Source organism: Balaenoptera borealis (genome assembly GCF_965194805.1).
Source record: "Balaenoptera borealis genome assembly, chromosome: 10".
NCBI classification, from domain to species: domain Eukaryota; kingdom Metazoa; phylum Chordata; class Mammalia; order Artiodactyla; family Balaenopteridae; genus Balaenoptera; species Balaenoptera borealis.
Genome location: NC_138874.1, coordinates 117089047 through 117116318, shown reverse-complemented (window position 1 = coordinate 117116318; position 27272 = coordinate 117089047). Strand labels below are relative to the sequence as shown.

At 55.4% G+C, this 27272-nt stretch overlaps 1 protein-coding gene and 1 long non-coding RNA gene across 10 annotated transcripts; one reads left to right on the top strand and one right to left on the bottom strand.

Moving 5' to 3' along the window:
- The first annotated feature begins 237 nt into the window (after positions 1-237).
- Positions 238-10343, top strand: LOC309635447. Its single transcript, XR_014248842.1, has 3 exons — positions 238-324; positions 7318-8869; positions 9270-10343. It is a non-coding gene; the product is annotated as an uncharacterized lncRNA (long non-coding RNA).
- On the bottom strand, positions 364-27267 carry LRRC27 (leucine rich repeat containing 27). Of its 9 annotated transcripts, XM_082406707.1 has the most exons (7): positions 26792-26912; positions 25487-25618; positions 22684-22814; positions 18720-18778; positions 15716-16079; positions 14646-14792; positions 14031-14308 (listed from the first exon to the last, which is right to left on the bottom strand). In XM_082406707.1, exons 4-7 carry the CDS (start codon positions 18736-18738, stop codon positions 14074-14076), a joined length of 765 nt encoding a protein of 254 aa, XP_082262833.1. In that variant the 5' UTR covers positions 18739-18778; positions 22684-22814; positions 25487-25618; positions 26792-26912; the 3' UTR covers positions 14031-14073. The 9 variants fall into 9 exon arrangements, with proteins under 9 accessions (XP_082262830.1, XP_082262829.1, XP_082262831.1 ...); XM_082406704.1 differs by lacking the exons at positions 14031-14308; positions 18720-18778; positions 25487-25618 and adding exons at positions 364-519; positions 11766-11861 and having other exon boundaries at positions 26792-27267; XM_082406703.1 differs by lacking the exons at positions 14031-14308; positions 18720-18778; positions 25487-25618 and adding exons at positions 7278-7389; positions 11766-11861 and having other exon boundaries at positions 26792-27267.
- Between the last annotated feature and the right edge of the window lie 5 nt (positions 27268-27272).

Here is a 27272-nt window from a genome sequence, read left to right as displayed (position 1 = left end):
GGGAGCGGCACCCCCGGGGCGGGAGGAGGGCACTCCTGCCTCCCCAGCAAAGACGGTCCCACGGGACCTCGGACCCCACCGCAGTCAGTCGTGAAAGCTTGATCCCCGCTGTGAGCAGGGTCAGGGGGCACAGGTGCCGACACCACGTTCTGCAGCCTGACGGGCTGGAAACGGACGCCACGCGGTGGTCACCGTATTCTCCTCTTAATGCAGCTCAGACCTCCTGCAGCCTCAGAATAGGCAGCACAGATGGGGACCCGTAAACCTCACGCCCCACACAGGGGTGACCCTGGGAAGGCAGCGAGCCGCCGGCCTGTTTTCCAGGTGTACCAGTGATACTCTGTCATTAGTATCTGCAAACTTTTTCAGGTTCTTAATACTTCGTGTTAAAAAATATATTCTGAGGCTGTGACAAAGTCGGGCCAAGCGAAAGGCTTCCGGGGGAGCTGTACATTGATGGCTTCTGTTCAAGGTCGACCTCGGTTTTAGTTCCATTGCCTCATCCTGCAGCCTCCTGGCCTTGGGGAGAAAGGAAGGGGTCAGGTGGGGATGGCGCCGGGCGCCGGGCGGTACCTGTCGCCTGGGCCCAGAGCCGCCCTCCCGAGGGGGAGCCCCCCCAGCGCGCCTCACCCCCTCTTCTCACCCCGATCCATCAGCTGGGCCAGAAAACGGTGAGACGGAGAACGAGGGGGACCAGGTGGCCTGAGCGAAAGGAGTGGGCCCTCCCGCCAGTCCGAGGGCAGGTGTGTCTCTGCGCAGGGGCCTCCCTTCCTCCCCATCCCCCCAGGGGGCCGTGTCCTCCGCACTCCCCTCCCTCCCCTCGCCGCCCCCTCAGCTCTGTCTCCCTGGGGCATAACCTGGATCCCCACCTCCAGCCCAGGCACGCCTGAGACCCCTACACCGCCTCGTCCCCCAAGATAGACCTGCCACAATCTTGGGTTAAACTGACATCAGAGCCTGTGTCGTGAGGCCCAGGGAAGCCTCTGCTGCTGGCCCGCTGAGTAGCCACTGCTTCCGGTTTCCTTCCTGCAGAGATGTGTACTCTCTGTGAGCTGACTGCTCCTTTAAAAACATCCACTTAGCTCTCCACGCCCATCCTGTCCTGGGGTCGTCCAAGCAGTACAAGTCCTCAATATCCTCCCCTGAGCTGGGGATCAGGCCCTGGACCCGCCTGGCCCCCCTGCAGACCCTCGGGCTGGGCTCCTCCTCCGGGGTCTCTTCCCCGTCTTGGGAGGACACGCCCGCTCTTCCAGCTCCAGAGGGAAGGGAAGGGACATCCCCGAGTCCCCGCGCGGCGCCTGGCCCAGCCTCTGCACGTGCCCTGTCCCTCCCTGGGGGCTCCAGGACCTCGGAGCCTGTTTGGGATGGTCTGGGCCCGCGGCCGCCTGGCAGCCTGGAAACAGCCTGAAGCTCCCTGGGTTCCCCGTGAGTTTCTAGAGCATCTCGGAGGTCAGGCCTCTCCGGTCGACCCTAGGGTCTGACTCATCTCTGCTTTCCATCCCTCCTTTTGTCTTTGTTTTACTTCCTGGGGGATTTGCTCGACCTCATCTGTTGATTTAGGCTTTTTAATTTTTAGGGATTTTGGCTGTATTTTTCACTTAACTCCGAGTTCTCAGCTACCTGAGTGCCCACCTTTGTAACAGCTTGTTTCCATCACTGCCCAGAGGACTTCAATTCGTCTGCACGTTTCCAGTTGGCCGTTTTGGTCCCTCCCTCGAGCGCCCAGTGTCCCGGCTCCCACCCACTCAAGGAGTAGGCACTGAAACGCCGTACCCACTGGGCCGCGGCCCTGCTGGTCAGCAGGACGGGGGCAGGGGGGCCCACGAGCCAGGGTTCTGAGGGTACTTGTCTCCGCCAGTTTTCTTCGGAGGCCCCTTCCCGCTCTCAACGGGGGAGAGCAGGCGCCCGGCCTGATCCTCACGGCTCTCGCGCTCAGGAAGGCATCGCATGCCGCCTGCCTTCCGCGGGGCTCCTCCTTGCTCAACTTCTGAGGGTCCAGCCCCCGCGCGTCCTGCTGGGTGGGCAGGGGAGCTGAGCAGGGTGGTGAGGGCACTGCGGACCTTCCACCCTCAGCCTCTCCAGTCCTGAGTCTGTGGGCCCCATGGAACCAGCCATCTCGCTTCCTGCCAGCCTCCTTCTCAGAGGCCCTCGTGTCACACCAGCAGGTGGCTTTCTTCCTCCAGAACCAAGCTGGCCTGTGAATGGTTAGGTTACAGGCTCAGCGGCTGGAACAAAGGCCAGACGGGGAGGCTGAACCAGGTGTGGCGGTTTATCTGAGGGCCGCTGTCAGCGTGGGGACGTTACTCTGCCCCTCACTCCACACTCTCAACCTCAGGGTCTGGGATGGCTGCCCCAGCTCCCACCATCGCCTGTGCATTCCAGCACGGGGAGGGGAGGACAAGCTCAGGAAGTTCATGCACACGTCTATGTCTGTTCTCGTCCTGTTGGCCAGACCGTAATCACAGGCCGTCGCGTACGCTGCAAGGGGTGTTGGGAAACGTGGCCTCTAGCGGGCGGCCCGTGCTCTGTTCGTGATTATGGGAGGAGCTGGCCTCTCCTCTCCCTTTCCTTTGTGCTGAGGAGCTGCATCACTTTGCTCCTCTCCTGTTGTCTGGGGGGGCCGCAGGGCGGACTGGACATTAACCCACGAGAAAAGGGGCCACGCGCACCTGGAGGGAGAGCCTGCCGGGCATCAGCTGGCCCTCTCACCGGATGCAGACATCCTGGCCTTCCGACCTGATGCGAGCTCCTGGCCGAGGGGCCCACCTTCTCCCACCGGTGTTGCATCACACGCTGCCGAGACTGTCTTGTGAACCGTGTGCGTGGCTCTCGGGCACCCACACTTCACACGGGACTTTATTGCTGTAGTTTTCACCCCCCGCCAGAGGGGACATTTGCTACAACTGATGAGCCCAGGCTGACACATCACCACCCAAGCCCACAGTTGGCCTTAGGGTTCACTCCTAGTGTTGTACATTCCGTGGGTTTGCACAAATGTGTAATGACACGTCTCCGTCCTCACAGTGTCATACAGAGCCGTTTCACTGCCCTAAGCACCCTCTGTGCTCCGCCTGTTCATCCCTCCCTCCCCCCAACCCCTGGCAATCCCTGGTCTCTTTACTGTCTCCATAGTTCTGCCTCTCCCAGAATGTCATAGAGTTGGAATCATTCAGTAGGCAGCGTTTTCAGAAGCCTCATAGAATGCTTCTTTCACTTTGTAATGAGCATTTAAAGTTTCTCCCTGTCTTTCATGGCCTCTTAGCTCACTTCTTTGTACGCTGAATAATATTCCATTGTCTGGATGGACCACAGTTTATCAATCCATTCACCTACGGAAGGACATCTTGGTTGCTTCCAAGTTTTGGCAGTTATGAATGAAGCTGCTATAAACATTTGTGTGCAGGTTTCTGTGCGGACATGAGTTTTCAACTCCCGTGGGTAAATACTAAGGAGCACCACTGCTGGACTGTATGCTAAGAGTACACTTAATTTTGTAAGAAACCGTCGCACTGTCTCCAAGGTGGCTGCACTGTTCTGCGTTCCCGCCGGTGGCGAACGAGAGTCCCTGCTTCTCAGTCTCACGGGCACCTGGTGTTGGCGGTGTCTGCGTTACAGCCACTCTAACAGGTGTGCCGTGCCAGCTCCTTGTTGCTTTAATTTGCATTTCCTAATGAAGTATTTTGTTCAGCATTTTTTCATAAGCATATTTAACATCTATGTATCTTCTCTGGCAAGGTGTCTGTTCAGATCTGTGGCCCATTATTTAATTGGGTTGTTTGCTTTCTTATTGTTGAGTTTTTAAGAGTTCTTTGCATATTTTGGACAACAGTGCTTTATCAGATATGTCTTTTGCAAATATTTCCTCCTGTCTTATTCTTGACAGTGTCCTGCACAGAACAGAATTTTTAAATTTCAGTGAAGTCCACTTACCAATTTTTTCTTTCATCCCTTGATGTTCTATGTAAAAAGGCGTCACCAACTCAAGGTCATCTAGGTTTTCTCCTATGTTGTCTTCTAGGAGCTTTATATTTTTGCATTTTACATTTAGGTCTGTGACCCATTTTTTACAGCTTTATTGAGGTATAATTTATGTACAAAAACTGTACATATTCAATGTACACAGGCTGGTAAGAGTGATCCACTTCTAGTTAATATTTGTGAAGGGTATAAGGTCTGTGTCTAGATTCATTTTTCTGCATGTGGATGTCCGGGTGGCCCAGCACCAGCTGTTGAAAACACTCTCTTTGCTCCGTTTTATTACCTTTGCTCGTGTGTCAAAGATCAGTTGACTGTATTTGTGTGGGTCCATTTCTGGGCTCTCTCTTCTGTTCCATTGATATATTCGTCTCTTCTTTCACCAGCACCACACTGTCTTGATAACTGTAACTTTATAGAAAGTCTTTTTATTTTATTTATTTTATTTTATTTATTTATTTTTGGCTGCATTGGGTTTTCGTTGCTGCAAGTGGGCTTTCTCTAGTTGTGGCGAGCGGGGGCTACTCTTCGTGTAGTGCACGGGTTTCTCATTGCGGTGGCTTCTCCTGTTGCGTAGCACAGGCTCTAGGTGCACGGGCTTTAGCAGTTGCAGCACGCGGGCTTCAGTATTTGTGGGTCGTGGGCTCTAGAGCGCGGGCTCAGTAGTTGTGGCATGTGGGCTTAGTTGCTCCGCGGCATGTGGGATCTTCCCGGACCAGGGCTTGAACCCGTGTCCCCTGCATTGGGAGTGCGGAGTCTTAACCACTGCGCCACCAGGGAAGTCCCTATAGAAAGTCTTGAAGTTGAGTAGTGTCAGTCCTCTTTGTTCTTCTGACTTGTGTTGGCTATTTTGGGTCTTTTGCCTCTCCACATAAACTTTAGAATCAGTTTGTCAATATCCACAAAATAACTTGCTGGGATTTTGACTGGGATTAAGTTGAATCTATGGATCAAGTTGGGAAGAACTGACATCTTGACAATACTGAGTCTTCCTATCCATGAACATGGACCATCTCTCCATTTATTTATTCTTCTTTAGTTTCCTTCATCAGAGTTTTGTAGTTTTCCTCATATAGATTTTGTGCACATTTTATTAGATTTATACCTAGCACCATTTTTTGGGTGCTAATATAAGTGGTATTGTGTTTTTAATCTTAAATTCCACTTGTTCATTGCTGGTATATGGTAAGCAATGGACTTTTATATATTAACCTTGTATCCTGCAACCTTGTTATAATTGTTTACTAGTTCCAGGAACTTTTGGGGTCAATTCTTTGGGATATTGTACACAGACAATCATGCCACCTAAGAACAAAGATGCTGAGGAGAAACAGTGAGAGGGGACACCCCTGCCTTGTTACTGACTTTGGGTGAAAGCGTCTAGTTTCTCACCATTAAGGATGATGTTAGTGTAGAGTCTCTGTGGATGTCCTTTAACAAGATGAGGAAGCTCCCCTCCATTCCCAATTTGCTGAGAGTTTTTTTTATCATGAATGGGTGTTCGATTTTGTCAAATGCTTTTTTTTTTTTTGCATCTACTGATACAATCATATGATTTTTCTTCTTTAGCCTGTGGATGTGATGCATCATGTAAACTGACTTTCAGATGCTGAACCAGCCTTGCATGTCTGGGATACATTCCACTTGGTCGTTCGTAATTCTTTTTATACGTTGTTGGATTTGACTTGCTCGTATTTTGTTGAGGGTTTTTGCATCTTTGTTCATGAGAGAGACTGGTTTGTAGTTTTCCTTTCATGTAATGCCCTTGCTTTTGGTACTGGGGCGATGCTGGCTTCATAGAATGAGTTACAAAGTATTTCTTCTGCTTCTGTCCGCTGGAAGGGAGTTGATACAATTTCTTCCTTAAATGTTCGGAAGACTTCACCAGTGAACCCACTGGAAAACTTATTATTGATTCAATTCCACTAATATGTATCAGTCTATTCACATTGTCTGTTTCTTCTCCTGTGGCTTTTGGCTGATGGTGTCTTTCAAAGAATTGACTCATTTCATATAGGTTATGAAATCTGTGAGCACAGAGTTGTTCCCAACACCAAACAGACTTTGGAGTCTCTAATCTGAAGCAGTGCGATGAGACACAGCTGTTCAGAAGCCCTAAGAGGTAGGGTTTGGGGTGTCCAAGAATGAGGTTACTCCCGTCAATGACAGATCTGGAGAGAATAAAGGTTCCTCTGAAGGCAGGTGAATTCCTCAGGGCTGGGAAGGAAAAGGGTCTGAGAAGAGGGGCAGAGTCTGAGCAGGGTGGGGTCTCTACGAAGCGCCCCAGCCCCTGCCCGTGTTCCTTCCCTCCCCCTCACCCCTGTGGGCCCCAAGAGAGGGGACAACAGTGTCAGAGCCCTCGGTGGGTGGTGGTGGATGCTGCTGGCCCTCGGGCAGCAGAGCCGGGAGGGGGGCTCCGGGCCACGGCGCCGGGGTGAGACACGCGGCTCGGAACAGGCCCACGGGCTGGGGCCTGGGTGCTGGGAGGGCAGGCAGGTGTTCCTGCGGCCGTGAGGGCGAGTGCCCGCGGGCAGCGGGGGCAGCTGACGGGGACACGCGGAGGCCTGGGTGCTCGCGGGGAGGACGGGGGGTGGGCTGACTACACGCTGGGCGGGGCAGGAAGGTGTCTCCTCCGTCTCCATTTCACGTCAACCCACGTGGCTGGGTTAGCCGCAGGCGCAGACCTGTGATGCTTCCCCGATTTCCAGGGGTGAGGGAGGAATGAGCCCTCTGCCATCCACAGGTCACAGCATGATGACCTTCCCCCAGGCCCTCAAACCAGAGCTGGTGCCCGTGGTGGGAGCAGTGCCAGGGCCCAGGGCAGGCGGGTCCCCCCACCCCGAGCCCCCCAGTTCACTTCAGCTCTGGCCTCTGAGCCCGTGGAGGTGCCTCCCCGCGGTGGGCCTGGTGCAGACGGGGGCGGCGGGAAGGCGGGGAGGGCAGCGCGGAGCCCCCTCGGTCATTCCCGGGGCGGACGCTGGGTCGGCAGGAGGCTGAGGGCACAGCGCCCGGCGTCAGGGCAGTGTCAGCACAGGAGGACGAGGGCTCGCCAGGACCCTGAGCAGCCGCTGTCCCGGGGGGCGGCGTTCTAGGGGTTGAGTGGACGCGGCGGGAGTGAGAGCTGAAAAGTGGCGGCATTGCGGCTCTCCCGCTCTTTGGCCCTGAGTGTACCTGGACCTGCAGGAGGGGCCCAGGGCATGCCGGGGGTGAGGTGGGGGGCGCGGAAGAGATGCATCTGCAGGGGGAGGTCGGAGGGCACCGCGTCCAGCAGAACAGAATCAGACCCGGTACCAACCTCATTTCCTGACTTGATTGCAATGATTTCTCTTTGCTTTGTTTCAGTTTCCCAGGCAAATGCATCGGTATTTTCTCATTACCTATCAGGTCAGTGGCAAAGGGAATCTTGGACGCCACCTGGAAACGCAGCGAGACGGTTTCAGGAATCCGGGAATACACAGCCGCTAACACCAAGACGGCTTCGGGTGCAGCACACTCGTGCCCCACACGCTGGGGTCCCCGACCCTTGGCCTGGGCTGACCGGCGGTGCAGGGTGAGGCCAGAGCGCAGGACACGGGGCAGGTGGACGGCTGCTCAGCGGCCCGGGGGTGCCAGCGCAACAGACAGAAACACACTCTCCAGGGGCCCCGCGCCTCTCGTACAGCCCTGTGTTAAATCACTAAGTCAAGCTAACACACGAGGGCTCACACCTGACTAATAAAGTGGGGAAAGCAGAAAAAGCCTCGCTGTCGGAAAACCTGAATGACACAACAAACTGACACCAACAAACTGAAAACGTGCAAGAAGTAACTCAGTGCTGGCTTTTCTGCTACAGAAAGACCGCTGCGACTCCGAGTGAGAAGGAGGGCCTCCTGCACGCATGTGGGCACAGCTGGAGCTTAGGTGTGTCCCGCTAACTAGCCCCCTACCCCCATGCCCGGCGCCCAAGGCCAGGCAAGCTCCGATGCTCTCAGGGACCCTGCGAGCTCCAGAGGGCTACCGTCCAGCACCTCCTGCAGGATGCTTTCTCTCCCCAGCAGCTGCCACGGGTTTTACTGGGCGGAGGGGCCGTGTCCAGGGGCAGAGGAAGACAGGGTAGTTCTGTCGTGGTTCTGGAAACTCTCCATAAGAATTCACAGGCCACCTCAATTTATTTTGAAAACAACAAATTCCTTAAAACTTCTAGGTTGCAGCATTACACAAAATATGTTTAAATAGCGCTACAAATGCTAGCAAATTCCTCATTTCTAGGGCCTGCGGAAGTCACACCTGGATTTCTGGTCACCTGGACCTGGTGTGTCTCATCTGGATTTGCTCATCCACCTCCTCAAAGTGGCCTTCCTCCGTCTCCCGCCCAATTCCCCTTTCCCTGTTCTCTATCTACCAGGTTTGCCTTTCCAGAACCTTCCTTTCCCCTCCTCCCTCCTTGGGCCACGACTGGATGTCTGGTTGGAGCCCTCCTGCGCCCTGACCTCCTCGGCTCCCACCCAGAGGCCCACCGCCCTGGGCTCCCACGCCAGGCCCCGTGCTGCCGAGGGTGCCCGACACCCTGCTGCCGGGGGTATGTCCTCACTGCTCTGCTGGGGTGCCCGGGGCTTCCTGAGAACCTGTGACCTCTGCCACGCCCCACCCCAGCCATCCCGTGGCAGCCTTGTCCTGCCCCGGGGCCCTGGTACGATTCTGCCTTCAGCGCCAGAAACTGGGGGCTGTGCGCCCATGTAACAAGGACGTGAGTGGAAACACACCAGGGCCCTCGACCAGTGCTGCCCGCTGCTGCCCCCACCCCCGAATGGACCAGTCTGAGAACCAGACCGAGCCTGCCCTCCTCAGGAAGCTTTAGACCTGTGCTTGTACGTCTGTGTGTGGGTCAGGGCAGCACAGCTGCTGTAGGGACAGGGCGAGTGCGGGGCTGGGGAGAGGCTGGGGGGCGGGTCCGGGGGAGGCGAGGGGGGATCAGTGCAGGGCTTATCTGCCAGGTCACCTCTAAGCGGGTTACCAGGGCAGGACCTGTCCGCCTGCGTCGTCAGCTCCACCCCAGCACCTGTTTGACTCTTAGTAGGAACTAGCGCCAGGGAAGGCTGGGAGGGAGGAGGGAGGAGGGAGGAGGGAGGATGGAGGGGGGCGGGTGGGCGGGGGAGGGGGGCAGGGACCACGTCGGACCTTCCCTCTGCTCTTCTCCCCCCGCGATGCTGCCAGGCTGCAGACGCAGCAGAACTGACACTATCTGCTGGCAGCCTGGGAGCTGGCGCCCGCCTGGGAGCTGGCAGCCTGTCATTAACCGGGGTTCCCCAACACAGGGAGAAGAGCTAGTGCTGAAGCCACTAGGTGTACTTCTTAAAGGCAGACATTTAATTTTATCTTTAAAACCATTAAAAAATATATGATTTGGACTGAAAGCCCAGCCGTATTGTACTGTTATCACAAAGTACAGAGGAGGAAGGACCTTGCACCCCGAGGAGCAGGCAAGGAGGACGGGGCCGTGTTCGTGGCTGTGAGCGTGGCTCGACCCCGAGTTGTTTGTTTTTTGGTTTTTTTTTTTTTTTTTTTACTTTTTGGCTGTGCTCTGTGGCACGTGGGACCTTAATTCCCTGACCAGGGATAGAACCCGGGCCCCCTACACTGGAGGTGCAGAGTCTAAATCACTGGACGGCCAGGGAAGTCTCTTGACCCCGAGTTTTATATGTTGAGTGTCAAGCAGACGAGGGATATTCTTCAGGCCAATAAAATGGATTCAGAGGTCACTGGCACAGCTGCCAGGTTTAGAGCATCGTGAAAAATGAAAATGCAAGGCTTTTTAAAAAGTGGGTGATGAGTCAGGAGGCTCAGGCCCCCTGCCCACGCGGGAGGCATCTTCCCTTCCCTTCCTCCTTTCAGGCTCGGGGGGCAGGACGTGGGCGACCCCACAGAGCGCATGGGTGCAGCCGGAACACGGGAGGGCCTGGCGCGGCCGGGGGACAGAGGCTGCGGTGGGCACGCAGGTGATGCCGAAATCCACAAGCCCACGTCTGTGTACGGACAGGCCTGCGATCCGACCGCTTCATTTCTGCGAGGCGGGGCACCAGACGTCTTCCAAGAAATCAGTATTTTTAACTTTACTAGACATTTTGCAAGCAGCTGGCGCCCTGGCAGCAGCAGTGGCCGGGAGCCTGCTGCCCGAGGCCTCCGCTCTGCCCGCCGCTTCCCGAGCGCTGTTTACACCCGGAGCTCCGAGCAGCCGCGCTTCTTTTCTGAATTTACCGCCACTGGGGCTTCCTCACCTGTGAACTGCCTGTCCTACCCTTTGCCCGTTTCTCTACTGCATTCTTTAATTTAAAAAATCTACTTGTGGTTTTTCTTTACATTTTAGATATTAATCTTTTGTTACAAACATATGTCACAAATATTTCCCCCTATCTTTTGACTTTAATTATAGTATTTTAGGCCATATAAAATAGTTAAGTTTTATGAAGTAAATATTTCCTGCTGTGAGTTTCGGAGCTTCTAAATTTCCTATCTAACTTAGGGGGTGTTGTGCTACTCCAGGTTATACAGACATTCGTCAATGTCCATGCTGTAAAACATAGTGACCACCTTTCTCTGTAATATTCAAAACACACACAACGGGATAAGCTGCTTCTTGCACAGTATCACAGAAGTCGTTTCTAGCTGGAGTGACCAACATACAAAAGACAGTTTGCGCTGGTAACGCCATGCCCATGGGCACCACAGCCACGTGGCAGAAGCAACTCACGCATTTGTGGATGGACGGACGGAGGAGCAAAATGTGCCCATCCACACGATGGACTATCATTCAGCCTTAAAAAGGAAGGACGTTTCGACACAGGCTACGATACAGATGAACCTTGAAGATGCTATGCTCGGTGAAATGAGCCAGTCACAAAGGGACAAATGCCGTGTGATTCCACTCACAGGAGGTCCCTACAGGAGCCAAATACACAGACAGAAAGTAGAGGGCGGGGCCGGGGGAGGGGGGTGAGGACTTGGTGGTTAACAGGGACAGAGTTTCCGTTTGGGAAGATGAGAAAGTTCTGGAGACAGATGTGGTGATGGTTACACAGTGGGAATGTCCTAAATGCCTCTGAACTGTACATTTAACGACGGTCAAGATGGTACGTTTGATCATATGTTACGCATATTTAAGCACGAGTGACCTGCAGCAGCTCCCCGTGCGACAGCCACCACGGTCATAACGATGCTTAAATACAACCCTGGAGGGGGGAGGGGGGAGAAGGTGCACCAGTTTGCCCGGAGGAGAGGCCTGGACGCCGGGACAGAGCCGCCTCGGGGAGCTCGGGCACAGAGAGGACCGGACAGGCCTCGGGACGGCCCTCCAGGCGAGGACACACAGCCTGTCCCTGGACCGGGAGCAAGGTGGTCAGGGGCGTCCCCAGGACGGCGCGCGCGCAGCTCCCCCAGAGGAGGGCGAGGGGCAGCGACGCTCCCCCCACGAGGCCGGCCGGCCTGAAGCCCACGCAGGAGGAGTGCGGGGCGGCTGGTGGGGGACGGGGTCTGAGTGCCACAGGGAAGCTCCCGGGAGGCCGGGAGTGGCACCGGGGCTGCAGAAGGGCGGCTGGGGGAGGCCGGGGGACAGGGAGGACGGGCCCGGGCCAGTGCGGGGCGCTGGGAGGCCCACTGCTGGCCTGCTTTCGGCAGGGAGGTCACTGCTGGCTGAGTGACAGAGGCCGGCGAGCGGTCAGGCTTTGCGGAGCAGGCAGCCTCCTTCACCTGTGAACCCGGACTCCGGCAGCCGCGCCACCCCTCGGGGCTGAACGGGCTGCCCTCCCCAGACGTACCAGGTTCCTCCGTGGGGTTGGGAGGTGGCTGAGCCCTCCCTCCTCCTCTTCATCCTCTGGGCCAGCTCCCTCCACTCCTGCAGTGCTCGCTTGTCTCTGGAGGACACAGCGGAACACGAATGTTGTTAAAGGCAGCTTTGTGCGCAGCTTACAAAGATTTCTTTTTTTTTTTTTTAATTTTTTTTGATGTGGTCTAAAAAAAGACCATTTTTAAAGTCTTTACTGAATTTGTTACAATATCGCTTCTGTTTTATGTTTTGGTGTTTTGGCCGCGAGGCATGTGGGATCTTAGCTCCCCGACCAGGGATCGAACCCGCACCCCCAGCACTGGAAGGTGAGTCTTTACCACTGGACCGCCAGGAAGGTCCCTACAAGGATTTCTACTGTCACTTTTAAAGCTTCACACAAAAGCCCTTCACTCCTGGCCCCGTGGCCGGACACACGGGCATCCTGGGGGCTCTGAAACGCACGTCTGGGCAGAGCTCCCTGGGCGGGGACAAGCCAGGCCCCGCCCCGCCCCTGCCCAGTGAGGCACCAGGACACTTTTCAGGGAAGGCCCGGTCGGGGCCACGGCCACGAGCTCCGCAGCAAAGGCTTCAGGCATTCACTGGTCTGCACGTGGCCCGGGGATGCTGACCGGTCCACTTCCTCTCAGACGCCCGAGCCTCACCTAGGAGCGTGAGCCCTGTCTCTCCAGCCCCGTCACCCGCGGCGTCACTGTGCTGTTGGCTGCGTCTCGCCCGCTGCACCGCGAACCGCCCACAGCAACGCCCAGGGGACTCGCTGCCCACGCGGGCACAGAGGCACCGCAACACTGGGTAGCCTCTGAGCTGAACAGAACCCACCCCTGCCCGGGCTGCGGCGACGGCGACGGGGGCGGGACGGGGCCAGGGCTTCACCCGCCACGCGCTCTGCTTCTGGACGCTGCCTCTCCAGCCTGGGTTTCCACCTGCCTGTCTGACCCCACTCCTGGATCTTCCACGGATTCCCACGCTCAGTGCCCTCCCATCCCACCTGCACATCTGGCCCTCGGTCTCCCCTCTCAGCAGAGCCCTCCATCGTGGGCCCAGACCCTGGCCACCATCCCAGACTTGCCCTGGCCTCTCCCGCTGCCTGCGTCGGGGGCCCTTTGGTCCCCAGGGTCACCGCAGCTGGGCCCTCCTGGGCTCTGGCCGCTGCCCTGCGAGGGCCTCTGTCCTATCTCCACGATGAGGCAGGATCTCGGTGCCGGCAGAATCTGGCTACGTGCTCCCCCGGCTCCAGGCCCGAGGGAGGGCCAGGCACCCCCTCTGCACCCCTGCAGAGCCCGCCTCGCCCGCGAGGCTGCTTCCCGAGCCCCCAACCCAAGCCGGTGCTCCCGCATGGAACTGTCACTATGCGACGTCAGGGGCGGTGCTCCTGGGCGCAGGGGACCTGGCGTTGTCTCTGCCACCTCTTGGGAAACGGGCTGGAAGGTCCCTGAAGAGGTACAGGGCAGCGTTCTCAGGAGCCGCAGGAGCACAGGTAGCCAGGAAGTGTGACGTGCTCCACGGGGCTGTGCGGAGACTAAGCCACTGGACGGGGTCCCCACGCTGTTGCCAAGGAGGCCACCGAACGTGGTCTCGGGGCCCCCGGCACAGAAACCAGGGAGAGAGCTGTTGCTCGCCCTTTGATTCAAGAGCCGCCCTCAGCGAAGGCGGGCGGCACCCTGGGCACTGGGGAGCCCGACCTGGGGGGAGGGGCACGTCCCGCCCGGCCTCCCGAGGTCCCCAGCCAGGCGCCCACCCGAGCCAGGACGGCGGGCGCCTGGTGAGGACGGCGGCTGCGGGGGCAGCTGAGCCTCGGAGACAGAGGTGCTTAGCAAGGCGGGGGGGGCCGGTGCTGAGCCTCCACAGCCGGGCAGCAGCGGGACCTGCCTGGGCGCAGGGCAGAGGGCCGCCGGGACGCACAGAGAGGGGCCTGGACGCCCGCAGGGGGACGCTCTGGGGAGACTCTGGGGCGTGGCCCGCGACCACCACGGCCCCGGGGGCCCAGGCCATGCAGTCACATCTGAGCCTCGCTGTCGGTTGGCTGCGCCCCTGCCGTCAGGATGCCAGCCCCAGGGCAGGGACACCGTGCGCCCTGACCAGGTCTGAGGGCCTACTGTCACCCAGCCTCTCCCTGAAGGACATGAAACCCGACTTGAAAAGCACGTCTGGTGTCGGGACCACCACGCTGGCCCATTAGAACACGTGTTCTGCGAACCGTCTGCATCCGCGGGGCCCTGAGAGAAAACACTCAGGCGGGTGATTTCAGGAGGGTTTATTCACAAGGCGGAGCAGGGGCCCTGCTAGGAGGACGGGCTGCGGCCACCCCGGGGCCCTGGGGTGAGGGACCGAGGGGCCGCTGGCACCCAGGAACGGGAGCGGCGGGCGGGGCAGAGGGCCCCTGCCCTCCCTCCCCGCTTCTCTCTGACCTCCCGCCGGAGCCCGCCCTGGCCAAACCCAACCAGAAGGTGGAGGGCGCCGTCCACGCCAGCCGGCCTCACGGGCCCAGAGCACGGTGGAGACAGGCAGTTGGCGGGGCTGGAGGACAGAGGGGACAGAGGAGACAGTGAGGACAGGGCCCGAGCTGGCCCCCCGCCGAGGCCGACCGAGCCAGCAGCAGCCCCGTGGGGCAGAGGCAGGAGCGCACCCGCCAGACGGGCACGTTATTTTTAAGCCACTTTCCTTAAACAAGACCTGTAAGCCGGGTGATTGACAGGAGAGGACGGGTAAAGGAAGAGCAAGGAACCAGAGGAGGGACCAGGGCCGAAGGGGCGGCGAATGCGCGGGCCTGCGCCCGGCCCGGCCACACGCCCCGCGAGGAGCAGCAGGACAGCGGCCAGGCGAGGCCAGGGCCGCCCCCCTGCCCCCACCTCACCTCCTGCGCTGCTCCAGCTGGGCCTGCTTCTCCCGCAGCTCCCGGAGGGCCAGGCCCCGGCTCCCTTCCGGCAGGCCGGTGCGGCCCAGGGCCTGCTGCCGTGGGGCCAGCTCGGGCAGGACGCTCTTGAAGGAGGGCGTCCTCGTCCTACGATGATACCAGGTCGTCAGCCGAGCACCGCAATGAACCCCGTGACGGCCCCGAGGGTGAGTGCAGGGCCGCGGGCTGGCTGCACGGAGAGGCCCCGACGGTCGCGGACCGCCGCCACCCCCAGGATCCACGACGTAGGCGGGTCGGCCGTCGGGGCCTCCTCCCCGCGCCCCAGGCCGGGCCACGGCTGGACCTACACCTGGGACCGGTGAAACCACGCCATGCCGGGAAAAGGCTCGCGCTGACTTGGACGAGGTACCGACTTGGTTCCGGGGGTCTGTGGGCTGGGGAGACCTGCCCTGCCTGCCTCCAGCCCTCCCAGGGCTATGGCCAGGTAATCACACTTGAACAAGGTTTTACTCTGAAAAATTTTCAAACCTACAGAACAGGTGAAACAACAGTGCAGTAGCCACGTGCACACCTTTCACGTGGATCAAAGCTCTTTACTCTGTTTTCCAGTAGTGCCCAAGGGCAGCCTTCTCGGACGGGCCCTTCCTCACTGTCCCGCCACAGACTTTTACCACAAACACGCGGGGCGCGTGTTCACGCCGTCCACAGGGCCACAGACCAGAGTGGCCACTAACCATGGTCTGTGCCCTGGACGTGACGTCACCGCCCTTGCCGACGTATGAGCCGTCTTCCCCAACGTCACTGGGTCACGTTCTCTCTGCATATTCACACATCCACACACGTGTGCACACCACACACTCACACACAGGATTTGAGTTTTTCTCTCGTGTAACCTCTTCCTCTGAGCCTGTTTTCTGGGTAACTTTAACCTAAACCAGGCCTGGCATCTGCTGTGTAACAAACGATGGCGACGTGGACACACGTCCACCTGATGTCTTAACAGAGAATCACAAAATGATATTACAGCCGTGCAGAGATCAAGGGAGTACACCTTTGCTTTCAACTTCTACCTGAAGACGGGCCTCGGGCGGGGTCGCCGCGTCTCCTTGTCGCGCAGCACCGCCTTGAGGGCCGGGGGCAGCTCCACCGGCAGGCGCTGGCTCTCAGGAACCTCCGCGGGCTCGCTCCCCACGATCTCCTGCCTCAGCTTCCAAAAGCGCCTGATCTCCTCCTCGCTCGGCCAGTCCTCCGGAGGCTCGGTGGACCTTCTGCGCTCACGCGGGTCTAGGTTTTCCACAGGTGGGAAAAAGCCTGCCTTTTCTGTTAACACGGTTCCCTTTGCCTCCTGAGAATGAATGGCTTCTTTGTCAGGCACACGTTCTTTGGATAAATCCAACAGTGGATGGGGCAGCTCACTCACGGTCCTCTTTTTAACTGGGGAAACCGACAGCGAATAAAAGGCCGCTTTAGTAGACTGCACCTCCGCGCCCGAGGCGCGTGCAAGCCTGGAGCCCACTCCCTGCGCAGAAGGCTGGGTGGGGGGTGGCCCCTGTGCCCCAGGCCCTCACACTGCACGTAAATCCATATAAATGAAGATATTTGCCCCGTCCAGACCTTCTGGTATCTGCTTCTAATTGATGTTCAGCCCACACACCTGTAATTTTTACTGCAATGCTTTTGCTGACTTTTAAACACTTTGATCTCTAGGAAAGTTATGTGAGAGAAAACTGGCCCACAACGTATTCATCCACAATTTATGCCAGATCCCTCATCGGGCGTTAGGGCCACAGCTTCCCACAGACAGGTGTCACCTGGCCTCACAAGGCCTCCTTTCCCGTGACGTGCAGGGACCCAGATGTGCTGACAGCCAGGTGGCCTGGGCCTGGAGCTGGGCTGAGCGTGTGAGGGTGTGAGGGTGCGGGGCTCGCCCACCAAGCCTGGCCTCAGCCCTGGGGCGGGGTCTCCAGACCCAGCAGCCCCTTGTGTTCTTAAACACATTGAAACAGCCTTGTCCTGTCCAAGTTACCTTCTTGTACAGAGTGAACTCATTTTCAGCCTTTCAGCCTAATTTATTTAGCTATTTTCTACCTTTTTTTCTAGTCGATTATGTATCTATTATACTTGAACCAATATAGCCCTCTTTGTATGAATACATACAGAAACTACAATTGGGGTTGAAAGACAATGGGTTTTAATTACACAATATTAAATTCTAAAAAATATGTTCAGTGTCAGTGGTTTACAACTCTGTTTCCTGAAGCGAAAACTTTTCTCTCATATTCTTAGGAGAGTGTGGAATCTGAACAGGTGAACCAGGTGAACACCTGGATGTCATGTGCTGGCATGACTGCAACTGCCTCATGAGACCCCAGGCCTAGGTCTCCTCCCAAGGGACCCCCGAGGGCGGCCGAGCAGGACACGCGGTGTCTGCACCAGGTGCGGCACACGCGAGTCCAGGACGGCGAAGTCCTGACCACTACACGCTGGGGATCAGTGTTTTTAAAGAAAAACAGTTCACAAAATGGGCAAAGATATGCTTTAAAAAATCCTAAGGAGTGACTAGAAATGAACATATTTGTCCAATTTGCTTGTGGACAATCGACTTAGAGCCAGAGACAAACTGGACCCATCGTGACACCAAACAGAAGGAGGGTGAATGCAAGCAAAGATAGTTTTTAAAGTCAAGCAAAACGGCAAAACACAAAAACAGTAAATGGGGACTTCCCTGGTGGCGCAGTGGTTAGGAATCCGCCTGCTAATGCAGGGGACACGGGTTTGAGTCCTGGTCCTGGAAGATCCCACATGCCACGGAGCAACTAAGCCCACGTGCCACAACTACTGAAGCCCACATGCCTAGAGCCCACGTTCCACAACAAGAGAAGCCACTGTACCACAATGAAGAGCAGCCCCCGCTCGCCACAACTAGAGAAAGCCCATGTGCAGCAATGAAGACCCAACGCAGCCAAAAATAAGTAATAAGTAAATAAATTTATAAAAACAAAAACAAACTGCTGAAAATTAAACAAAAAGAGAAAAATTTTAAAGCAGCAAGAGAAAAAAGATGTATTACTTCTAAGGGAAAACCAGTAAGACTGCTGACTTTTTGACAGACGATGGAGTCCACAAGACAATAAAGGTATTTCTAAAGCAGTCACGATGCCTAAAGTCTAGGAGCCTATACAGTCTGCTAAAACCACCTTCAAAAATGAAGGGAAAATAAAGATGACCTTTTAAAATCCTGAAATAATTCATTACAATAAGACTCAGTATAACACAAAAGACAGATCTTCAGGCCAACACAGTCATCCCAGATGGAAGCACGAAACCTCAAGAAGAAACGAAGAGCTCCAGAAGGGCGACCATGTGAGAGAACATAAATAAGACAGTTTAAAGAGTGTCTGCTAGATCCACGACACATATAAAAGCAAAATTCACGAAAACAGCAGCACAAAAGGCAGGAAGGAGGCAATGGAGCTAACCGTTCACTGGAGAACGAACAGAAATGAACACACGACAGCTGTCCACATCCACATGGACAAACCTGAAAGACATCGTGCTGAGCCCCCAGACGCCAGGTCACCAAGAATACACAAGGGATGATGCAACTTAGAAAACGTTTGAAAGGAAGGCCCTTTACACATGTATTGTGTAGGGATAGTAAGTGGTAAAGCTTTCAAGGAAAGCAGTGAAGGATGAACAAAAATCACGCCGGCCGGGGGAAGGGGGGCAGGTGGACTCAGGAGCACACCTGGGGCCACAAGGGCCTGATGCTGATCTTCCTTGAGCGTCAGGTACAGGGCTCCGCGTTTGCATTGTTCGTACACTGTGTTCACATATAGGACACACCTTATAGCAGTAACGTGTAGAGCTTTATACACGTTATAACGTGTATAAGGTGTATAGCTCTGGCGATGGGATCCGTGTTATCTCAGGGGCCAGAAGGATGGTGTAGAAGGGATTTAAAGCATCGGCTGGCCTTCCCTGCTGGGTCGGGCCTGTATTTCCATTACAGGTCTGGTAACTGCAGAAGGCCGCATTTAAAACCACCTTTTATTTTGTTGTTTTAGCACTTACCCAGCTCCACAGGTAACATTTTGATAGGATTTCTTTCTAAAAGCAAAGTTTTCAAATGCCTTTAAAACAAAACAAAAAATATGTAATTTAAAAAGCAGAAAATCAAATGACCATCAAATTTCTTCATCTGTCTTCTCTTTAAGGGGGCAGCTTCAACGCAGACGTGCACACGTTCACCCCACGCTCTGTCCCCACCAGCAAATAGACTCCACGTCTCAGCATCTGGTCAGGCTCTCGGCCTCAGCACCGCGGACGCTCGGGACCAGGCAGTTCTTTGCTGGGGGGACCGTCCCGAGCCCGGTGGGTGTTTAGCGGCATCCTGGCCTCACCCCACCAGATGCCCCCTCCCCAGGCTGTGACAACCACAAGGTCTCCAGATGATGCCCATGTCCACTGCGGCACGATCGCCCTGGCTGAGAACAGTCACGGAAAGATGTCCGGGAGACAGAGTATCCGCTCTGCTTAGAGATGAATAATTCGCACACTAAGGCCTCTTTGAAGTCTGAAAGCCAGGAAACATGGTGAAGGGGTGTTTCTCCCAGTATTTGACCAGGGATCTCTTCTGTCACTTAATAGCTATTAATATCCCTTACAAGGTTTAGCAAAAGGCATATCATAGATAGGTAGAAGATGTCCAATGAAAATTTACTAATTGAATGACGATGGACGATAAATAGTTCACATTAAGCTCTATCTTGCCCCTTTTGTTCGGCTGCTTTTGTTTCTCCACATTTCATCAGGGCTCCATCGTTATTAATGATCATTTTCTCTTTCTCGGTTGCTTTCAGGGATCACCAGCTAAAATCTGGTGTAAAAAGACTTCAAATGCCCTGGCTCATTCAGTGTTTCAGCCGAAGGGTGTGATGGCCCTTTCTCCTGGGCGTCCAGGCAGAGGCAGGACGCCCGTCCCCTCCCCTGCTCCACCCAGGCTTCACGGAGAGACTGAGGAATCCTTGGGGCCGAGGCACTATTTAATCGCCAGGGACAGTCTGGCGCCCCGCACACCTGCCCTGCAGCAGACACAGCCGCAGTCTCACGGGGGAGGACCTCACAGCCCCGGGGGGGACAGAGAAGCCCCGCCTGCCTTCTCTATCGCTGGGCGCGCGCTCCATGCCCCGCCAGCCCTGGGAGACCAGTGCGGAGCAGAGTGGCCTGGAATTCAGGCCAGCCTGTACCCACATCCTCAGCTTTCCTTTCCCAAAAAACGTTCCTCAGACAGACAGCCCCCTGCAGACCCCATCAGCAAATGATGCTCCGGCCAGAGGGAGGGGCGGTCTCACGTCTCATTTTCCGTGGAAGGTGAAAAAATTAAAATTCAACATCACACTGACCAGAGTCCCCAAGATGTGAAAGGAGAAAATACAGTTTCACAGACACAGAATTGAGAGCTCTAGTAAGTATTCATCTAAACTAAGTTTAACTTTTTGACTGGCAGCCCCAAAGGAAAATCGGATTACCTGAGGATTAGACAATTCTCTTTCCTTTTACTGTCTTGGATTTTCCTATTATTTAAAGTTTTTAAAAAGTAAACTTGGGGAATTAAACTTTCCTTGGTAAACACAAAGGCAAATTAGTTAAACATTGTTACTTCAACTTACTGGTTTTGGTTTACTCCGCTTTTAATTTTGCTAATACAAAAATAGCCAAGGAGGACAGCGTTTGCTTTTCTAAGATTCTTCTACAGGATGTGCAGGCCGCCACGTACCCTGGACCTTCCAACACACCTTTCTCAAAGCCAAGGATGTTCCAGCCCACTTGTTTGTCTATTTGTTTGTTTGTTTTGGGGGGGGCATGTTAGCCAACTATGAACCTGAAAGTGTACAGGGGATTTTTCCACCTTATATAATAATACATTAAAATATTCTTGTGCACACTTTTAAGTGATAAATTCACAAATACTATCAGTTAACCACTGATTATTTCATTTCACTGACTTTCAACTGAACGCCACACATTTATGTACTGGACTGGAGTTGCTTGCCTAAGCATATATACTGATGTACCTTTTTAAACCTTCTCTCCCTGCTAGCAAGCTTACACATCTAAGACACTGAGTGGGGGAGAACAGGAACACTGGCATTGTTTTAATTAGGCTTTCTGGAAAGCTTAAGGCTTTCAATAAGCCCATAATTACTTAAAATTTCTAATGAATGTTTCAGCTCTTTAGCAAGCTGATCTAATTTTAATGATATAACTGGTTATAAATCACATGCAAAATTATATCTTAGACAACATTAAGCAGCTGGCTTTGACTGGCAAAATCAAAGAATTCCAAAACTTGAGACCACGTATTTATTTTAGAATAAAGAATAGTGCTTATGAGCACAAGCCCTAGTTTATTTTTATCCTTTGAGGAGCAATTACTCTCCAGAACTGAGTGCCATTTTGCTAAGACAGCCATGGACCAGAAGCATGAAACTGCCCTCGACACATCAGCCCAGGACCCCGGGAAGAGCGGAGCCTCCCCAAGCCTCCCTGACACACACTCAGAGACGCCTGGGGCCGCCCAGGTCACGCCGGCGGGGACCAGGTGGAAGCAGAGAAGGCACAGCTGCCTGTCACACTGCCGCTGGCGGACGCGCTGGCTGGAGCTGCGGACACTGCTCTAGGCAACCAGGGGCCGACCCAGTGGGTCCAGGAAGGCCCGGGAGCTCCGGGGGTGTCCCCACCCTGCCAGAGACACCCGCTTGTCAACAGAAACTAGCTGCTTCCCTGCTGAGCCTGTAAAGGCACGGATGGCGCACGGGGATTTTCTCTTACTGTTACATGGATAAAATACTCACTTCTTTAAACATACTTTTAAAGCCAGTGAGCAGTAGTTCAGGCAAGTGAAGGGCCTCTGCGCCTCTACTCTGCCATTTCACGGGGGCTGCAATGACTCTAGCAGGAAGGGGGTCACCCTTGGACCCCTCTGTTCCTCCCACGCCGTCCATCCCACCTGAGTCCCCCGGCTCTCCTGCGTGGACGGCTGCAGCGGCCTAACTGGCCACGCGGCGGCACGCTCACTCCTCCTTTCAGAGTGATCTTAAAGCCCCGTCCCTCCCTTCAAACCATCTGTGACTTCCTGTCTCTTTCGTGATGAAAGTCAAACTAGCGATCGCGCCTACCAGCTCTGGTCGACTGCCTCTGCAGGCACCTCCTGCCCCTTCCCTCCTCTGTTCCACCACACGGCCTCCCTGCCGCCCCTCCCGTCCCCAAGGACACGGCCACCTCATGGCCCTTGCACGTGCTTTTCCCTCTGCCCAGCATGCACTAATGTTAAAGGTGTGTCTGAAATTCACGTCGTGAGGTTTCCTAAGGGTTAAGAAGCTGGCATGGAAGCACTGGGCACTGAGGCACAGGGGCCAGGAGAGCGCAGTGGCCTCACGCTGCACGTGGCTCCAGGACTGGGGGGTGCCGGCTGACCTGGGGCTGCTGGGAGGGGCGGGTGAAGGGGGTAGCAGCTTGGCCCCAGTTCTAGAAGTGGGAGTACTAGGAGACGCCCGGCATCGGAGTGGCAGGAATGTGGCTGGATGGCACAGAGCTTGCTTTGGGGTTTCCGATTTTCCCAAAAAGGAAGAATGACTCATTATTTACCAGGAACCAGTGCAGTTACGCACGGGCCCTTGGGAGCAAAGCCGCTGGTTTAATTCACGGACAGTATTTCTGACCCTTCAGGCAGCTTCACGTGAGGGAGTCAGAGACGGAACCGGCTGCAAAAGCCGCGTGGACCATCCAGCAGAGGCGCTGTGGTGCCAACGTGCTCTGCGGTGCTACGTGTCCTAAACTATAACCATACAGGTGCATTTGGTACCTGCAGCCACCGCACCTCCGAGCCGGCTTTGGAAACCCCATTACACGCTTCTGCTCCAAAGTCGACATTCAGTGGGGTGGGGTGTGGCTAGGCAGCCAAAGAACAGGCCCTCGGGCATTTTAAGGAGATGATGATGACCTCCTAACCTGGGAAAAGGAACATGCAACTCACTTGTGACAGCCGATCCCAGAAGGAAGCGCTGTGATCCTACTAGAGCAGAGGTCCAGCCAGGTGAGGTTTGGCAGTCACTGAAAGAAGTCTTTAGGAATCGTGCAGGGGGCGTTTTGCTGAAGGTGCAATTGCTTCCAGGGGGAGAAAAAAAAGAATGTTTTTGTCAACCAACTAAATTTTAAAACATGACACATCCTCAAAGCATTTCCACTAGTGACTGCAATCATACATACCAAGTTAAAAGAAAACCCATAACATTTATCCTTAAGTCGTTTAAACGGGAGACACAAGCGTCAGAAAAACGAGGCCAGGCCTCACCGCGCAGCTGCTAGAGTGGCTTCCCGGCCTGGAGACGCGGCGTCTCGCCCGGCTGGCAGTTCAGACGCCACCACTGTGCACATCACACCTCTCCCATCAACTATCCTTTAACATCTAACTTCATCCCCAAGTGTGTCTGAATCCTATTCTCCCTCCCGGGCCCACGCTGCCCAGAGAACGAGGGTGGGAGCCACGTCCGGGCCTTGGTTCTCATGCAAGGAGACACTGAAAAGGAAACTAAAGGACACACACACTGAGTTAGCTCTGGCATCCTCTGTGGTAGCAATGGCCGCACAAAAACAGCCAGTAACCATCAGGTCAGGAAGTCTGATACATCACCCAGTGGGCCCTTAGGTCGGATCATAAATAAGACAGGACAGTAGGGAAGGGGAGAGGACAAAGCACACGCACACTGACCCTCGCCCCGCGATACGTACAAGTACGATTTTACAGTCACAGTGTGGCAGGATTGTGGGTGACACAGAAATCCCTTCTCTAATGCTGTTGATACACGTTGCATAGATTTACATGATCACATGTACTATACACACGTATGTATTTCTGCGTCTCTATTTACCAGGGCAGCAGAGTGTAGACGTTAAGGGCACTGGCCTGGAAGCCAGGCTGCCTGGGTTCAAATCTAGGTTTTGAAAACCTATGAGCTGTGTGACCTAAAGCAAGTTCCCGAACCTCTCTGTGCTCCAGCGGCCTGGCCTGTACCAGGTGCAGCAAGCGAGCAGCGCCTGGCACACAGGAGCGCAGGTAAGCACGAGCCAGCACGGCTGCGTTGCTCTGTGAAAGCCCACGGAGCACGGCGCGCGGCGCCAGCAGGCTCTGCTCCTTCCCCACCAGCTTCTCCACTCCCGGCTCTGCTGCCAACACCACCTTCCAAGTCCCTTCAAGTTTATGGCGGAAACGTGAGAAACACTGGCTAGAAACCACACTCCACAAACATGCTGAAAACACAATCCCTAAGCAGCTAAGGCGCGGCACCATCGCTCCCTGCTGGCGGCGGGTGCAGCCTCTGGGGAGTGAGTGGCGACCGGACACAGCGTGTGGACGCCTTCGCGCCGGGCCACTCTTGGCCCGGCCGCCAGGTCAGCTTTAGGCTCTTGCTCTCTCGGGCTCAGCGCTGAAGCCGCAGATCCTGGTAAACACCAGAAAGGGAAATCTCAGAGAGACAAGCTAGCATTCGCCTTCGCCCCATAGGGGCCGGTTTGAGTGCATCGCACGAGCCCATCCTCCCTCCTCGGTTCTGTGAGGCCGTGTGAAGATGGGGGTCTGTGTTCCCTGATCATAAGGGTCTCTGGAGGTGATGATGGTGGCTCTAGAGAGCGTTGCGATGGCTGCAAAGTGCACCCGTAACCCCTAAAAGTCCACGACTCTGAGTGGTCACCTCACTCAGTGATTTGTTGCCATGGTAGTAAAATGTATATTGACGTCTCCGTTTTCTGAGAAGCATAAATAGTTATAAAGTTTCTTCATTAAGCCTGAAGAAGGCTCTGGAATTTCCTCCTTCTTTCTTTATGCATGACACTGTTGGGTTCCTTGTTCAGAGCTGAGAGCGTTTGCTTCAGTAAAAGTGGTGCATTACCAGTAATGACCCAGTAATCACTCATGGAGGTCAGTGCTAAGGAAAGAGACCGCAAGACCAGTGCTTGCCTGATGGGAAAAACAGGGTGTGTAACACAACTGGGGTTAACAAACTAAGCAGCTACTTAAAATCTACGTACACGGCTTTTGTAAAAGCACTCAAAACCGTCAATCAACAGGGTAACAGTGCAATACGTGGGTGTGTGTACCATGTTGAGGACACTGTGCCTTATATGCTTATCATTTAATTCTCCTAATAACCCATAAATAGATTCTCATTCCCATCTTCCAGGTGAGGACAAAATGAGGCTTAAGGAAATTGCGTGACTGCTGGGCAGTGAGAGAACTGCTGGTGAGGGCCCCTGACCGTCGCCCCTCAAGGCTGTGTGATGGAACCTTGTTCTAGAAATCGCGGGAGGAGACAGACCCACTAGATCTCAAGCAGGCAAGGGCCGGACCTGGTGAAGGCACCAGGCACCAGGTAGAGTCAAGCCTGTGACATCTGCAAAGCTATGGGTGACAGTTTTTACTGCACTTATTTTAGGGGTGTTGTGTTTTGATTAAGAGACCAAGGGTGTTTTTGGCAAGTTCTCCCCCCCCCAACCCAGGAGAGGACATCAGAGTCTTCATCATCTGTGACATCAGAGGACATCAGAGCAGTGCACAAAACCCCAAGTTAACCCTCCTCTATCTCATTCTCGAATTTCTCTCTAAAAGAAAACTGCAGGTAAGAAGAGCCTTCAATCACGTCTATGTGGCACATACGTACCATGCCCCAGAGGCGCCCCACTCACTCTGAGGTTGAGAACTTTAAAGATCTCTCCTAAATGGTGAAGACCACTTTGACTCAAGTCTAAAACTGCTGAAGAAGAGAGGATGACCGCCTTGACACCCTCGTGAGCGTCTCTGGAGGGGGATGCAGGCTTGCTCCTAGCCTGACCAGCGCCGCAGGGAACCTTGCAGGAGCTGCTTCCCTCCATCCGTCACCGGGGACCACCGCTCATCCTCCCAGGTCTGGAGTCACCTGCAGACAGGGAGAGGAGATACAGCCAACACCTAGGTACACGGGCACACTCTCACTGGCTAGCTCATGGCAGATTTGTGCTGGCTTACAAAGCCAGTGTTTCTAATAATCAGTATCATAAACTTGACTTTTGTAAAACAAACTGGACTGCAAGAAGGTTCAGATTAAAATGTTCTGCTCCTCCCTTTGCACCATGGAGTCCCAAGATTTAACTTTTAATTCCTGGAAAATGCAATGGCTATTTTAGGGATGAAAACAAGTCAGAAGATTTCAAAGCGCACAAGCTAATGTATCCCTTCCCTAAATGCAGTGGAGCTCCTAAGTTCGCACTTTCTTATTTGCCCCTCGGTTCTGTGGCATTTCCATTAGTGTTCCACTCCACGGGGAATCCTGACAGCTCAGATTACCGCTTTGACTCAGCGATCAGCAATGGGTCTGGCTAGCAACCAAATTAGGCGGGGGGGGGGGGGGGGACCGGTCAAACGAGAACATTGAATTTTACTTGTTCAACAATAGTTTTGCTCGACACAAAGTTTAAGAACTGTATTTCACCAGAACCTCATTCGGTGAGGCACACGTCCGTGTTTAATTCCCAATTTATCCGGCAATAACAACCAACACTGGAATGTTTCAGGGCTCAGAAGCCTTCGCACATTGATACAAAACTCTCGACAGCCAACACCTGGGAAACGTGTGTGCGTCTACCTCCCTCCATTTTAGGGGTGGGGAACGCGAGGAACTGCCCAAAGGTCAAGCAATTAACGAGTGGGGGGCGAACCCACCGCAGACGGCCTGCGCTCCCTGGAGGCCCTGGGCCTCCCCTGGGGTCCTTTTCTGTGAATCAGGGGGAGAGAGGCTTCAACCTCCCGCAAACCTCTGAACAGGGAGAAGGCCTCAGAACCGAGAGCCAAACCACAGGGCCTAAAAGCGGGCGGGGCGGGCTCCGTGGGGTCGGGGAGGCGGCTCCGGGTCCCGGCGCCCTCCCCGGTTTCTCCACCGCGCCCGGCCGCCCTCGGGGCCCCGCAGCTCCGCGCCCCGCAAGCCCGCGGTGCCCCCAGCCTCTCGGGATGCGCCCCCGCTCCCGGCCCGCCCCTCGCCCCTCGTCCCCCATCACCCGGTGCCCCAGCCTCTCTCGAGGTGCCCCCGACCCCGACCCCGGGCCCGCAGCCCCACCTCACCCTCGGCGGCCGCCAGCCCACCCACACGCCCGCACGCCCCGGGCGCCGAGTGCTGCACCCCAACAGTGGAAGGTGCCGGCCCCACGCGGTCGCTATGGAGATGCCCAGCCTTACGGAGGCCCGCAGGCGCCAAGCCGCGCGGAAGGCGCGCAGTCGCGGGGCGCGTGATGCGTCTGGTGCGCCTGCGCACGCGGCACTCATCCAGACTCCAGCGGTCCGCCCGGAGCCGCAGTGCTGGCCCGCCGCCCGCGACTTCCTCTGTCGGGCAGTCGGTGACACACACAGAGGTGGAGCGTTCCGGACAAAGGGGACATGTGTGCCGAAGCCCGGAGTGTCGTGATGCGCGAGCGCGGGCTTCTGCGGAGCGGGCGGCGGGGCACCTGCCGGTGGGCTCTTCGGGGGAGCGCAGCTTACACATGGGAAGGCTCGCATTTCAAGTTGACCATCCGGCGTCGAGAACTTGAAAGTCCTTCCCG

What these genes read in the sequence shown, in the direction of transcription:
- LRRC27 (XM_082406700.1), bottom strand. Translation starts at nt 27,228, where the DNA reads ATGCGAGCCTTCCCATGTGTAAGCTGCGCTCCCCCGAAGAGCCCACCG. An exon ending in TGGCGGCCGCCGAGGGTGAG is followed by an intron (nt 22,815 to 26,791) that starts GTGGGGCTGCGG and finishes TCCCCCTGGAAG; the next exon opens with CAATTGCACCTTCAGCAAAA. An exon ending in TCTGGGATCGGCTGTCACAA is followed by an intron (nt 16,080 to 22,683) that starts GTGAGTTGCATG and finishes CGGTTTCCCCAG; the next exon opens with TTAAAAAGAGGACCGTGAGT.